At 41.7% G+C, this 13,277-nt stretch overlaps 1 protein-coding gene across 1 annotated transcript in view; it reads right to left on the reverse strand.

Moving 5' to 3' along the window:
* Positions 1-4,556: 4,556 nt before the first annotated feature.
* slc44a4 (solute carrier family 44 member 4) overlaps positions 4,557-13,277 on the reverse strand; it is a 39,842-nt gene continuing 31,121 nt past the window's right edge. The window contains exons 15-22 of the mRNA XM_072674232.1: positions 12,210-12,469; positions 11,695-11,789; positions 10,341-10,444; positions 9,496-9,569; positions 8,052-8,122; positions 7,201-7,295; positions 6,848-6,932; positions 4,557-6,160 (exon numbers count right to left, since the gene is read on the reverse strand). Of these exons, the coding sequence (XP_072530333.1) occupies positions 6,057-6,160; positions 6,848-6,932; positions 7,201-7,295; positions 8,052-8,122; positions 9,496-9,569; positions 10,341-10,444; positions 11,695-11,789; positions 12,210-12,469 (888 nt within the window). The 3' untranslated portion in view covers positions 4,557-6,056. The remainder of the gene's footprint in view (positions 6,161-6,847; positions 6,933-7,200; positions 7,296-8,051; positions 8,123-9,495; positions 9,570-10,340; positions 10,445-11,694; positions 11,790-12,209; positions 12,470-13,277) is intronic.

The following is a 13,277-nucleotide window of genomic DNA, read 5'->3' on the forward strand; positions in this document are numbered from 1 at the left end:
AAAAGATACCGGTAATTTACTGAAAATTTATCGGAAACCTTTGCAACCCTAGTTTGAGGTGAACACGCTCAGAGTGGGGGTGAGTTGGTGTGAAATTGGGCTTCACTGTGAAGAAACCATCTGACTCTGATTTCCTAACAGTAATGGGGCCAGCCATCACCATGTATTTAGCTGAGGCTCTTATCCAGAGCGACTTACAAGGTTACTCGTATTACAGAGGTGGACCAGTGCAGTGTTAGGAGTCTTGCCCAAGGACTCTTATTAGTATAGCGCAGCACAGTCACCCAGACCGGGAATCGAACCCCAGTCTCCCACATGGTGTGGTAGCTCACTGGAAGGTAGTGGTGTTATCTGTTGCGCCACACCAACCACTATAATATAGTATTGTATTTACTATCCAAACCCAAACCCACCAGTGAACCTCTGAGTTTTTTAATGGCGTGTTGATGGAGGGACTACTTTTTCTCCCTGCATGTGTCTCTCCACCTTTGTTTTGATGTGTTTGAGACCCAGAATCTTCTCAGGCCTCTGCTAAAACAGTGTTTCAAGCATCAGACAGTGTTTCCATAACCATTTGGTGCTTATTCATAACCGTTCTGTCTGATTAAAACCATGTATCTCCATTTTTGTCTGTATTGTTGTCTGTTTGTAGTTTTCTCCATGGTTTGGAACCTGTAGCTGCTTCTGCACACTGCGTGAATAATTCTGGATGAACGGACCAATAGAAAAGCTCTAAATGACTTAAAGGAATAAACTCTTGGTTCGCACTCACTTCCGTTTTTGCCCTTTCCTGCAAAATCGTCATTTTGGAGATTTTTCATTGGACAGCGACGAAATACAGCTTCTTAATAACGGTTTAAGAATTTAATATTTTTAGGATTATTTGTGTTTAAGAGAACTGACAGTACATATCATCATCTTAAATTATCTTATATGGAAGCAGTTTTTTTTTAGTGTATAAATTATAAATATTTGTGAATAAATAATTGTGATAATAAAAAAGTAAATAATATGAACCTCAAAGCGCTGGAAGCGTTTTCCTGCATTTCAGTTTATCATCATAAAGTTTTTACCCCAAATCTCTGATCACAGAACTGCGATGGTTTGTTCATAAAAACGTCAATAAAACGTTCAATAAATGTCATTTTTATTAAATAAAAAATATTGCCTCACCCAGTTGCATAAGCATGCTACTTTTTTGGCTGTAACACACTAATGCAAGAATTACACAAAAGAAATTTTTAAAAAATATTATATTAAATTATTATATTATTATATTAACACACTGTCTAATGCAAGAATTACACAAAAGAAATTTTAAAAAATTGTATTATATTAAATTATTATATTATATTATATTAACACTGTCTAATGCAAGAATTACACAAAAGAATTTTTAAAAAATGATTATATTATAATACATTATTATATTATATTATATTAACACACTGTCTAATGCAAGAATTACACAAAATAAATAAAAATATATATTATTTATATATATATTTAGTGGTAGAAGTATGTTTCCTGTCACTTCATGAAAACACACTTGTCTCTAAGACGGGGGCGGTTGTTTCACCACTGCTTGGCCACTAGATGCCACTGTTGCAAAAGATCACAAACCTGACTCCTTCACAACATCCACAGAATTCCACCTTTCCTCTCTAGAGAGACCACCCAGGTGCTTGTTCAGACGCCCTTCTGGCTGGTCTTCCAATGCGCACCATCAGGCCCCTGCAATTGATCCAGATCGCTTCTTAGTTCAGCCATGTTCAGCTGCTCTGCTGCGTCCTCTCTTCACTGGCTACTTCCTGTAGCTGCTGCCCACATCAGATTCAGAACCCTGACTCTGGCCTACAAAGCCAAGAACGGACCAGCCCCTCTGTACCTGATGGCAATGGTCAAATCCGATCCGCACCAAGAGTCCTTCCAACTTCAAGTACGGCTCGGCTCGACCCGCCATCCTTTAAGATCCACAGAAGACAAGTGTCCAGGCTTTTTTCTGTCCTCTCACCGAAGTGGTGGAACGAACTTCCCCTGGGTGTCCGAACAGCAGACCCATCTCTTCAAAGACTACTTGGGCAGAGAGTAGGGTTGTGCAGTGTTGAGTACTGTGTATCTAGTCGCAGCTAAGCTAAGAGGTATCTTTTGGATCCTGGCTGGTACAAAGTTGCTCTAGATAAGATCAGATCTTTTTCAAATCTTTTTCAGACCCTTTTTTTCTTCAATTGTTTCGACGTCTCAAACTCTCCACTCATGCAATCACTGGTATATAATATATAGTTTAGATAAAAGTGTCAAAGTTTAGTGTTCTCAGATATCCATGACGTATGGGCCTTTGACAGTCGCATGGTTACGGTGTGAAACCTCTCTTAACGTTCGTACTTGATGGCAATGGTCAAAAGCCGATCCGCACCAAGAGCCCTTCGAGCTTCAAGTACGGCTCGGCTCGACCTGCCATCTCTCAAAATCCACGGAAGACAAGCGTCCAGGCTTTTTTACTGTCCTGCACCAAAGTGGTGGAACGAGCTTCCCCTGGGTGTCCGAACAGCAGAGTCCAACACTCGCTGTCCTCAAACACAGACTGAAGACCCTCCTCTTCTGAGAGTACTTGGGTGAATAGCAGAGTACTATGGTCTCCTTACTGACTTGTGTTTAGTAGAGTCTAAAGCTTAGAGGATAGAGGAGGTTGGGGGTATCGCTGCAGTGAGCAGGGCAGTGAAAGTAAAATCAGAAACTAGCTTATATTTGTAATATTTGGGAGCTTTGAAAGCAGTAAACCTGGAGAAGCAGACGCAGAGTGAGAGAATACCACATCGGGACAAACTCCGGGACTCGTATTAGGATGAACTGTGAAAAGCTGGATTGCTATCATTGCTGTCTTCAGCCTCATACTTGGCTATTACCTATTATGTGGTTTACAGTGTTTACCTGTGAAGCTCATAGATATTAAATGGGTGCAGGACTTCTATCTCCATTAAGGAACAGCGACAACACGGCTAACAGCAAAGAAACCTGTGCTTATTATAGCAGCCTTCATTTGCATGAAATTTTCCTCCCATTAAAACAAGATGCATCACAAATGTCGTCGCCATGAAACGCAACCCCTGGTACTCCTAAAGTGAAGCAGAAAGTGGACTATAGGACATTTAGCAAAGCCATAGATCACTCGAGGGTGTGCTAGCGTGAAATAAGCAGACATGAACCGAAGGTAAAAAACACACACATATATATATATATATATATATATATATATCTCATCACAGCCGTGCCGTGGAGGAAGCGTTTAATATGGTTCAATGTCAGCATGTCCCTCCGCCAAGCAGCTTGTTGCTACGTCACAGTAACGACCTCCACTCACTCACTGCACAGCCTGCAGGCCTTTTTTGTCTTGGTTCGACCAGGAAACGGAGGTCACCTGCCAACAGAGGGTCCACTCTCTAAAACGACTCGCTGTATTTACAGATGGGCTCACTCAGACATTACCCGAACTTAGTATTAGGAGGGCAGGCAGGGTAGAGTTCTGATAATGTCCGGTATGACTGTTCCGGACATTTGCGCTCATACATACAGCTCCGGACATGTGCTGGATACAGGCCTTCATAGCAGTAAAAATAAATACATTAATTAATCAAAATAATAAAGAAGAGAGAGACTATTTATTTATTTTTAGCATTTTATTAAATATATTTCCATCAATAAACTCTGTTCAACTACAATGACAAACATAGAAATCATATAGTTCCTTAACAAGCAGCTTGTTGCTCCTTACCTCCAGCTCCCGCTCGCTGTTATCATCATCATCATTATCTTCATCTTCTTCGTCTGGATTTGGTTAGGTCATTTCGGTCATTCTTGTGGTCTTTTGCTCAGGGCATTCACGCTACTTCTTGGCTTAACAACGTTCAGCGGAGTGATACAGTGTTTGTGAATTTTTCAAGAACAGCACTGTTAGAATGCATTTCAACCAATCAGCTCGCACGGCCTGTTCCATAAAGGATACAATATACAGGAGACTGTCATTTGCATCACATGTGGTACATGGGATGGAGCGTAATTGTGATTTAATGGTCCCAGTTACACTCAAAGAGCAATTATTAAATAAATAAAATAATAAAATATAAAAAGAGTAGACATAAATTTACATTTAAGGCATTTAACAGACGCTTTTATCCAGAGCGACTTACAAAAGTGCTTCACTGTTTACTCAAGAAAAACCTCAGCTAGTTTTAATAGACTAAAGATTTATATGATAAGTTTATTAGTAGGAAAAGTAGAGAAATTAAAAAAAGGAAGCAGCAATATGATCACAATGTATATAAATGAGTGTAGCAGCATGAATGAATAAGTAGCGGTAACATAATGAAGTGTCTAAGTGTGGGTAAAGTGTCCTCGAAAACCTGGGTGAAATCCAGGAATCTTAACCACTAGGCCGCTAGGTAGTGGAGGCAGTAATAAACTCGAGATTTAGGACGCTCTACCCTTACAGGCCTTCATAGCAGTAAAAATTAATTAATTAATAACAATAACAAAAAAAGAGAGAGACCGTGGTTTATTTATTTATTTTCGATCATTTTATTAAATACATTTCCATCAATAAACTCTGTTCAACTATAATGACAAACATAGAAATCATTTAAAGGCACCTGAGCCAATTACATCCTTCAGCATCTGACTCAGGTCTGTAAAACACACTGTAAAACTACCTTTCAAAAAATAAAAATCTTTGTTCTGGCACTAAAGATTTAGGTGCATCTTTGTTGGATGTTGACATGCTAAAAAAAGCGTTCACCTTATGACCTTAATGAATATTTTCCCTTTTTAATAAAAGAAGGCACTGGAAATGAATGTTTTTCAGTAACTGATATAATAAACCATAATTAGATTTCACAGCAAATCTCAACGGTCAGTTAATGTATAATATTCTTAAAATGAGCCTATAATGCCTAAAATGCTCCAGGCCTACAGGCCACATATGTGAGTTGCACCAGACACAAAAACTGACGCAGGATGAGTGAATAAGGCCCTCGCTCTGAAAAGGAGGAGAGTTCTCTGGGTGAGTATCGCGAGGCGATATCTTGGAGGAAACATCTGAACTAAAGCCAGAAGAGCTGCAGTGGAGCTGCTAGTGTTTGGACATCGGTCCGGTTTACGGAAGCACACTTAAGAAAAAAAAAAGAGGCTCAATGGTTCTACATACTCAAATAACCATATTCTAACCATTGCTACAGTCAAAGAACCCCATTAGTCAGTATTATAGAGAACCCTATTAGCCAGTACTATAGAGAACCCCATCAGCCAGTACTATAGAGAACCCCATCAGTCAGTACTATAGAGAACCCCTTCGGTCAGTACTATAGAGAACCCCTTCGGTCAGTACTATAGAGAACCCCACCAGTCAGTACTATAGAGAACCCCACCAGTCAGTACTATAGAGAAGCCCATCAGTCAGTACTATAGAGAACCTCATCAGTCAGTACTATAGAGAACCTCATCAGTCAGTACTATAGAGAACCTCGTCGGTCAGTACTATAGAGAAGCCCATCAGTCAGTCCTATAGAGAAGCCCATCAGTCAGTCCTATAGAGAAGCCCATCAGTCAGTCCTATAGAGAAGCCCATCAGTCAGTCCTATAGAGAAGCCCATCAGTCAGTACTAGAGAAGCCATCAGTCGGTACTATAGAGAACCCTATTAGCCAGTACTATAGAGAAGCCCATCAGTCAGTACTATAGAGAAGCCCATCAGTCAGTATTATAGAGAAGCCCATCAGTCAGTCCTATAGAGCTCCTTTCTCTTGGAGTGTGTAAGTGCAGCCCTTTAGGTGGAGGTGCTCAGTGTTCTGGAGCAGCTCTGAGTATCTTTGGTTTCACAATGTTAATAAAACTAAATCTCTAATAAAAGAACGTTAAGAAGTCAGTATCTGGTATCTGGTCTCTGGGTGGATTTGAGTGGAGGAAGGTCAAGATTTTGATCTGAAATTTAGTGATTTTGCAGAGAAAGAAAGTGACGGTGCTCTGAAGGCCTCTGAGTAGGGAGGTTGTCCTGGTTGTCCTCGGTCACTTCTTTGGCTGTTTGTTCTTTTTGTTGAGGATCTTCATCAGGTTTTTGGACATGTAGTATGGTTTCTCAGCGCTGCCATCATTCCTCTCCAAGTCCTCCACTGTGGATGGAACAGTATTTCAGTCGAAATCTCAGGCTGTGTAAACCCCCATTAATGTACAAATGGTTTTGGAGGTTGGGAACCATAGAAAGCCCTGGTCTACTCATGGATAATGTGCTAAAAAGATTCCTTGAACCACTTTCAGTTCCCTAAAAAACCTTTCAATTGATATTTTCTTTAGACAAAATACATAAAAAGTCCAAGACAGGAACTACACCATATGGACAGAAGTATTGGGACACCTGCTCATTCACTTTATCTTCCGAAATCAAGGCTATTAAAGAGAGTCTCTCCTGCTTTTGTTGGAGTAACCGTCCCTACTGTCCAGGGATTAAGGCTTTCTACTAGATTGTGGAGGAGCACTGCTGTGCGGATTTGATTGCATTCAGCAACAAGAGCGTTAGTGAGGTCAGGATGATGGATGATGATCACCAACCCACAACATCCCAAAATTATTGGATGGAGCTCCACCATCCATCATTCCAGAGAACACAGTCCTTCCACAGCTCCACAGCTCAGTGCTGGGGGGCTTTATACCCCTCTACTAGCCCACGCCTGGCATAAGGCAGCATGGTGCAGATAAGTTCATGTTTAGTCCTATTCTATTGGCTGTACTGGACAAGTGGGGTATGTCAGCAACGGGTGCAGCTTAAAGTAGCCGAGTGCGTTCGTAGCAAAGGTACTTACAGAAGCAGAGGAAGAGTGTGTCCACACACATGTTGTAGACGCTGAAGAATCCATTAGCGATCAGATACGCTCCCACCACCACCGTCTAGAACACAGAACCCTGGGTTAGAGGAACACTGAGAACAGCCCACTTTACTGTGCTGTTTAAGCAGGTTGATTCATTATTAGACAGGCTGATAGTGGAAGACTTGACATTCATTAGTTCAGTTAATAAAGTTAAAAAGTAATTAATAAAGTTTCCCAATTCCTTTTTTTAAATGAAATAAAATGAGCTTTGAAATCTGACATTTAAAATCATGCCCTAAAACTGAGCTTAAACCAGGAAAAGTAAACTGAAATGACCGGTGACTCACTATGATGGGCATCCAGTAGTAGTTTAAGGCTGAAGCCTGGAACGAAGATCCTGGAATCTGGATTTTACCAGAGAAGAAAAAGAATGCCAGCACACCTGAGGAGAATGAGGGGGGGGGGGGTGTGGAGGGTTAAAGAGGGGATATTTCATTCATTTTTATTTATACAGGGGGGTGTTAATCCCTATCCATATATATGTGTGTATATATATATGTGTAGAAAAGTAGGATAAAATTTGCAAAACTATTGGGACACCTACACATCACATCTACACTAGCTTTTATGCCATCCCATTCTAAACCCATAGGCATTACTATGGAGTTTGTCCCCCCTCTGCAGTTATTGAGATTACTGGAGGCTTTTCTGCACTCTGCTCTGAGCTCAGCACTCGGCCCTGACCCCGCTCTGACAGACACTCGGTGGCGGAGCTGCTCTCTGTGAGCTGTTCCTCCTAAACTCTTCCACTGTTCAATAATAACACCACTCACAGCTGATGGAGGAAGATCTAGGAGGGAGGAAATTTCACCAGCTGACTTGTAGTTGTTGTTGCAGCGGTGTCTCCTATTACATACAGAACCACGCTGGAGTTCATTCTTTCACTAATGTCTGTAAGAAAGGCAGACTGCATGACTAGGGGCTGGATTTATACACCTGTGGCCTGATTGGGACTAAATGACGCACCAGAATTCATGGGTTAAAAGATGTGTCCCAATACCTTTGAAAAATATCTACCAGGTTTGTTGACAGTAGTTTAACTTGACTAAGAGGGAAAACACAGGGTTTTGCATGAAGATGACTCTTGCACCTCGTGGCTGTAGTACTGTAACAGTGATAGAGAGCGTATTCCTCTTACCGACTCCACCAACCACCAGCAGCTTGCCGAAGAACAGCAGCAGATCTGTTACTTTATCTAGAACCACCACCCTGAACACAGATGCACACACAGACACACACACACTCAGTGAAGTGAGCTTGGACTACATTTTCCTTTCAATGGAAATTCTCTATTGAGAATGCTGTGTAGCCCAGAAGTCCAGACCCAACGCCTGAGAAACCAGCCTAGCCTTTTATCCTTTACTGTTCTACCTTGTTCCCTGGCTGTAATGCAGTTAGCTTTGTCTCTAGTTTTAGAATAAATGAGTTGAATGCTCTTTACAATCTAATATGGTTAACTACATATCGCTCAAATGTCGCCAGTATGCAAAAACCTTGCATCTCACTTCTTGCCATTTTTCACTTTTTGCCAGAATATGAATCTGGCAGTTGTTCTTTACATTGGATCCAAATTTTCTGATAAACAGACCAATCGAAATGCTCTGAAATGTCTTGGAATTAAAGCTTTTTACATTGACTTCAATTGAAAGTTAAGAAGGTTTTTTCCTTCTCCTGTAAAGTTGATATTTTGAAGACAAAGGGTTTAATAAAAGGGTTCGAATCTTAATCGACTCCGGTGCTACAAATGGTTCTTTGAGCGACGGCACAGAATAACCATTTTCAGTTCAATTTACAACCATGTTTTGGACAGAGTTGTTCGTGTGAAGAATATGTACATCAACTTCTGTAAACCTTTAAAGGTTCCTCACATACACTCCTAAACATAAAGGTGCTCTTCAAGCAGTACCATAAAACCTTAGTGTATGTTGTATAATAATGAATGGACCAATAGAAATGCTCCAAAATGAGTTGGAATACAATATTTTTCCACTGACTTCCATTGAAAGTTACTACGTCCATCTCCTGTAAATCTGCCCTTCTGGAGATACAAGGTTTTGATCGGACAGCAATGATATGCAAGTAATGTGCCATTTCAATCATTATTACTGTTATTGTGATGTAGCTGAGAGTCAGTCTAGTCAGTGGTTGTGTATAAGAAGAGCTAAGGTGGGCTGGGGAAGGGCAGTGTGTGGCTGAAGGTGTAGTATGGTGGGTGGTGCCCATTTGCGGTTAGTGTAGCGTTATCAAAGTTGTGAGTAATCTGGCAAAATCCAGTGTAGTGAGTGGGTCTGTGCTGCCAGACCTCACTGCTGAGCCTTCCAGAGGTGTCCTGGAGAGCCCTGTGGGGCGCTTGCAATGCATTGGGTGGTGAGTATATGGATGAAGGGGGTTGGCTGGGTGCGAGTATGAGGTATGGGTCTGAGTGGTTGAGACAGTGGACCATGAACATAGTGTTATGTTGTGCTTCTAGTTTTTGGATTCAGAAGTAACAGACCATAGTATTTTCTGTGTTTTGCTCACAGCATGATTAAAGTGTAGGGTAGTTGATGGTTAAGGTGAGCTTAACCCAGCAAAGCACTTACCTCAGGATGTTCCTCATCAGCAGGAGGAAGGCGTTTTTGGCCGAGACGCAGAAGTTTTTACCATATACAGCAATCTGAGAGAGAGGTGAGAAACAGAGGAACAGTCAGAGACTGAAGGCCTTTAAAATGCCTGTGAAATAATCACAATATGTGATGGCCTTCACCATTCTTTGACACAGCAGAGCAGCAGTAGTTCTACAATTCGACCACTACTCAGCAACTCAGCTGTACGTCTTGGTCTGCTGAAGCATTAAGATTTCTGTTCACTGAAACTAAGAGGCCTGTGCCATAGCATGATCCCTCCTCTGCCAAACTTTACAGTCGGCACAGTTCAGTCAGACAGGTAACGTTCTCCTGGAATTCGCCAAACCCAGCCTCGTCCATCAGACTGCAAGATAGCTCCAGAGCCCAGTGCTTGGCATTATGCTTGGTAAGGTAAGGCTCATATGCAGGAGCTCATCACTCGGCCCTGACCCCGCTCTGTAACTTTACGTGGTCTGACAGACACTTGCTGGCTGAGCTGCTCTCTGTGGTTCCTCCTAAACTCTTCCACTATTCAATAACACCACTCACAGCTGATGGAGGAAGATCTAGGAGGGAGGAAATTCCACCAGCTGACTTGTTGTTGTTGCAGCGATGTCTCCTATTACATACAGAACCACACTGGAGTTCAGTGAGCTCTTCAGAACCCCCCCCCCCCTTTCACTAATGTGTGGAAGAAAGGCAGGCTGCATGGCTAGGGACTGGATTTTACACCTCTGGTGTCCAAATACTTTTGTCCATATAGTGTAGTTTCCCATCATTTCAAGTGTGAAAGTGCATGTGCTGCATGTATGAAGACCCACCATGATGTAGGCATTCCTGTTGAGGAACTTGATAAATTTCTCCAGACACCAGAAGCAGCACTTCAGACAGCACATCAGAAACCGAGCACAGGGGTTCTGAGCAGCTGGAGACACAGACACACACATCCAGAGTGATGGAAGTTCTGCATTCACCAGCATCTACAACGGATACTGCAGCTCATATCAGGGGCGTGGCCGGGGTGACCATAGCAACCTCTAAAACTTGCTCAATCACCCTGGGTGCCACCCCATTTTTTACTTTCCAACCTCTCTCTTATCTCTTAGAATTAACCATGGTTTTTACCATGCGTTTAATATGTAAATGAGGTCTGCTCTGATTGGTTGCCCTGTATTGTGTATTGTTGAGAAAGCAGTCTGGCCAGAAACACTTCTTACGACATGAATGGTTGGTGCTGAACTGCTGTGTACTGCTTGAAGGAAGGATACATATATATATATATATATACACACATATATATATATATATATATATATATATATATATATATATATATATATATATATATATATATATATATATATACACACACACACACATACACACACATGTACATACATACACACACATATATATATATATATATACATAATTTAACTTATTTATTTAATTCATTTATTTGACCTCAGTTTTACTTGACTTTTATCAGTATTTGGATTATTTTCTGATTTTGTTCAGTGATTTTAATTTTACGTTTTGCTTAATTTTAGTTTCTTTTTTTTTACTTTTTAAATGTAAAATTTTTTATATTTAATTTAAAATGTTTACAATCTTTGATGTATTTAATTTGAGTTCATTTTTAATTTTATAAAAGCTCATTTGTGTAACTTTTTTCTTCTAATTTGAATTTTATTTATTAATTTTATGCTATTTTCTCTCTTACTACCTAACCAATTAATTACTGATTTACTAATTCTAATTTACTCCTTTATTACCTTGTTTTCTCTGCAGTCTTTTAATTTATTTTCATTCCATTGATTTTCTTTTCTATTTTAATCTCCGTTTATTGTAAAAGCTCAGTGACCGTGAAAACGAGGGCCATCCTCAATGTAAACTACATGTCCAAATGTTTGTGGACACCCCCTCTACTGAATGCATTCAGTTACTTTAACTTGCACCCACTGCTGACACAGACGTGCAAATGCACACACACACACACACACACACACACACACACACACACACACACACAGCTTTTCTAGTTCTCGTAGAGACATACTGCCAATAGAATAGAACTCCCTGCAGCAGATAAACATGAATAAAAAAGGACAATCGAGTTTTCAACGAAGTGGAAAGTAGGTAAGTGTAGTAGGTCACGATTTCCATGCTCTGTACCTCTGCACTTGTGGTCGATGTATTCCAAAACGATCCGGACCAGCTGGATCAGAGTCAGGATTAGAGCACCGAATGCCAGAGAGCCCACATGATACCTGAGAGAGGGTTTGAGGAAGAAAGAGAACATGACTGTTACCAAATTCTAACATAAAATGGAAGGGTTTCTTCAAGGGTTCATGAAGCCAATACAAAATAGACAACTCCGAAAACCTCCTGGGTACTTCAATGGTTCACTGCCTGGTTAAAGGGTTCTCTGCATTGGTGGGAGAACCTTTTGTAGCTGGCTTTTTGTAGAAAATTTGAAGTTGTGCTTGTTTTGGAGGCCCGGATTTCTGCACAGTTCATGATTGAGCATGGCTTTTCGAGCAGGAACATCCAGCTCCCATTGCCCACCCCTGCTCTAGACCTTCATTAGGGGTTTAACGTCATAAAGGATCTCTACAGATGTTTCCTTCATCTCTGAGCTTTCCTAGAGATGAAGTTCTGCCCTGCTCTACTAAAAGCTTTAGTCTTACCGAAGAGCTCTCATGAAGGAGGAGACCAGAGGGCACGCTGGGATGTCTGAGGGTTTGTGGAAGGCCCAGTAGTAGGAGGCGAAGGCTCCGGCCAGAGTGCACTGACCCAGAGCGATGACAAAGTTCACGCACCAGAGGAAGGCCACCACGTTATAGATCTGCAGGTTGAAGAGGTTCCTCTGGAACAGACCCTCAGTGTTGTACTTTATGAACACGCAGCGGGCGGAGGGGCAGGAGGCGTACAGTGTACTGTTAAAGGCCTGGAGGAGAGAGAGAGGGAGGGAGATACTGAGTTTTGTCACACACACACACCGAGTCATCACACACACCTGTGGCGCCTTATGCCTTAACATTAGAGTGCTTTGAAATAGAGGGAGGGGGCAAGGTATGTATTAAAAGTGCTGTAATTTCTATATTTACACTAAAATGTATAGAAACAGACCACCAATATTAAGACCACCAACCTAATAGTGGGAATAACCACCCTTGGTTTGGAGGACACGAGTGAGACGTCATGGCATTGGCGTTGATTGCGCCGTACCACTTGCCGGAGTCGTCATTTCCCTGGGTTATCAATGGCCGAGGAGTCCCACTGTTACATTGTTGGGAGGCACTCGAGGTACGAGAAGTCCATTCTCAGGACACCCTTGACTCCCGTGAAGTTAGTGGTTTCAGAGATGCTACCCGGCCCCCGATGATCATGCCCTACTGGACATTGGCAGATTTAACTGACAACTGACTGGTGTGCTCGCTTACTTACACCAGCAGCGTCTGTGACGACCCAGGCCAGGTTCATTCCAAACCAGGGGCGGTCATAATATTCTGATATCACTGTTGACAGTGGGTGAAGAATGCTAGCACCTCAGAAATCGCTAACTTCATAAGACATTCCAGGGCCACCATAGTGAAGGCGTGCTGAGAATGGACTTCACGTATTGAGGGCCTACCATGGTGTTCCATGGGCCATTGATGCCTGTGGAGAACGGCGACTCCGGCGAGTGGTACAGAGCAATCGACGCTCCACTGTGGAACAGCTAAGCTCTGTAATGAGCATCGTCTGTCAGCTAA

This window comes from Salminus brasiliensis, chromosome 2 (assembly GCF_030463535.1).
Source record: "Salminus brasiliensis chromosome 2, fSalBra1.hap2, whole genome shotgun sequence".
In the NCBI taxonomy this organism is placed as follows: domain Eukaryota; kingdom Metazoa; phylum Chordata; class Actinopteri; order Characiformes; family Bryconidae; genus Salminus; species Salminus brasiliensis.